Source organism: Condylura cristata, unplaced genomic scaffold, assembly GCF_000260355.1.
Source record: "Condylura cristata isolate star-nosed mole 26May11 unplaced genomic scaffold, ConCri1.0 scaffold00011, whole genome shotgun sequence".
Classification (NCBI taxonomy): domain Eukaryota; kingdom Metazoa; phylum Chordata; class Mammalia; order Eulipotyphla; family Talpidae; genus Condylura; species Condylura cristata.
This window is the reverse complement of record NW_004567112.1, coordinates 23,061,644-23,062,894: the sequence shown is the minus strand read 5'-3', so window position 1 is coordinate 23,062,894 and position 1,251 is coordinate 23,061,644. Positions and strand designations below refer to the sequence as shown.

Genomic DNA, 1,251 nt, shown 5'->3' with positions numbered 1-1,251 from the left:
TGATTTGGGGATTATAAAAAGAAACTTTTGTAATATTACACAGTCTCAATGCTATATAACTTAGAAACCTCAAAGTACCATAACCACTATTGGTTATAGCGTTCAGTATGTAAAATAATTGAGAATGCTTTTCTCAATTAGTTAACATTTGAAAAATTAATACATGTGGATCCTTATGCTACCACACAGTAAGACAATACAATTCTTTCCTCGCACTGACATGGAAGATGAAGTTGGGTAACTATACCTTTAGGACTACAATTGGAATAAAATAAATCCTCACTTGGGAAAATGTCAATACAGAAAAAGTTCAAATATCATAATTTCAATCTCTTGTACCATGCTTTCCTTACAGGAACTTGGCCAGTTAATCAATCTTTGGTCAGAGAGATTCTGTGCTTTGGAAGAAAAGTGTGAAAATATCCAGAAACCACTTCTTACTACCCAAGAAAATACAGAATTGTGAGCTGTTTTTAAATTCTCTTTTAACTTTTCTCTGTCTGAAACTATTTCAGAATAAAAAGTTTCAAGAAGTACATAGTTTCTTATATTAATCTAATTTCTTAGTTAACATTTTATGTTTGCTTTATCTTTCTTACTTCCTTTCCCTTTCTATAATATTTTCATAATTTTATTTTGTGAGTTAATTGTAACTTAGTCATAATGCCCACTTTGCTCTAAATATTTCAGTTTATATTTCCTAAAATTAAAGATGCTCTCTTATGTAACCTTCATACAGTTATGTCAAATCAAAAAATTAAAATTGATAACTAATATACAGACCTAACTCAAATTTTGCCATTGCCTCACTAATATTTTCTTTTTTTTTTAAAGATTGTTTATGCATAGAAGAACTGGTGTACAGACCAGAGGTGTGGGGGTGATAAGAGGATTCACCAGAGACAGAGTGGGGAGCAGAGCAGGCAGATCTACCAAAATAAACTGTTAAAGGGAATAGTCAAGACAGATGAGGTCTACTGAATCATATGTGAGTTAGTTCCCTGGTGGGGGATCCAACTCAGGCCATTGAGGTTAGAGTGCTGAGACTTAAACTGTAGGCCACTAGAAAGGCCTCTGTCTCACTGATATTCTTTGTTTAAAATAAAAGATTTTTTTTCCTGGTCCAGGATTTAACTCAATTGTCATCCATTGCATTTGTGATGTCTGTTGAGTCTCCTTTAATTTGATGCAGTTCCTTCCTTTTCTCAAGATTATAGAATATGTATTTAGAACAGTGTATCTTAGTTGTAT

At 32.5% G+C, this 1,251-nt stretch overlaps 1 protein-coding gene across 1 annotated transcript in view; it reads left to right on the top strand.

Annotated features, from left to right (window-relative positions):
* Positions 1-1,251, top strand: part of KIF11 (kinesin family member 11) — a 37,904-nt gene that overhangs the window by 22,619 nt on the left and 14,034 nt on the right. Inside the window, 1 exon segment of the mRNA XM_012723467.1 lies at positions 356-462. Coding sequence (XP_012578921.1) covers positions 356-462 — 107 coding nt within the window.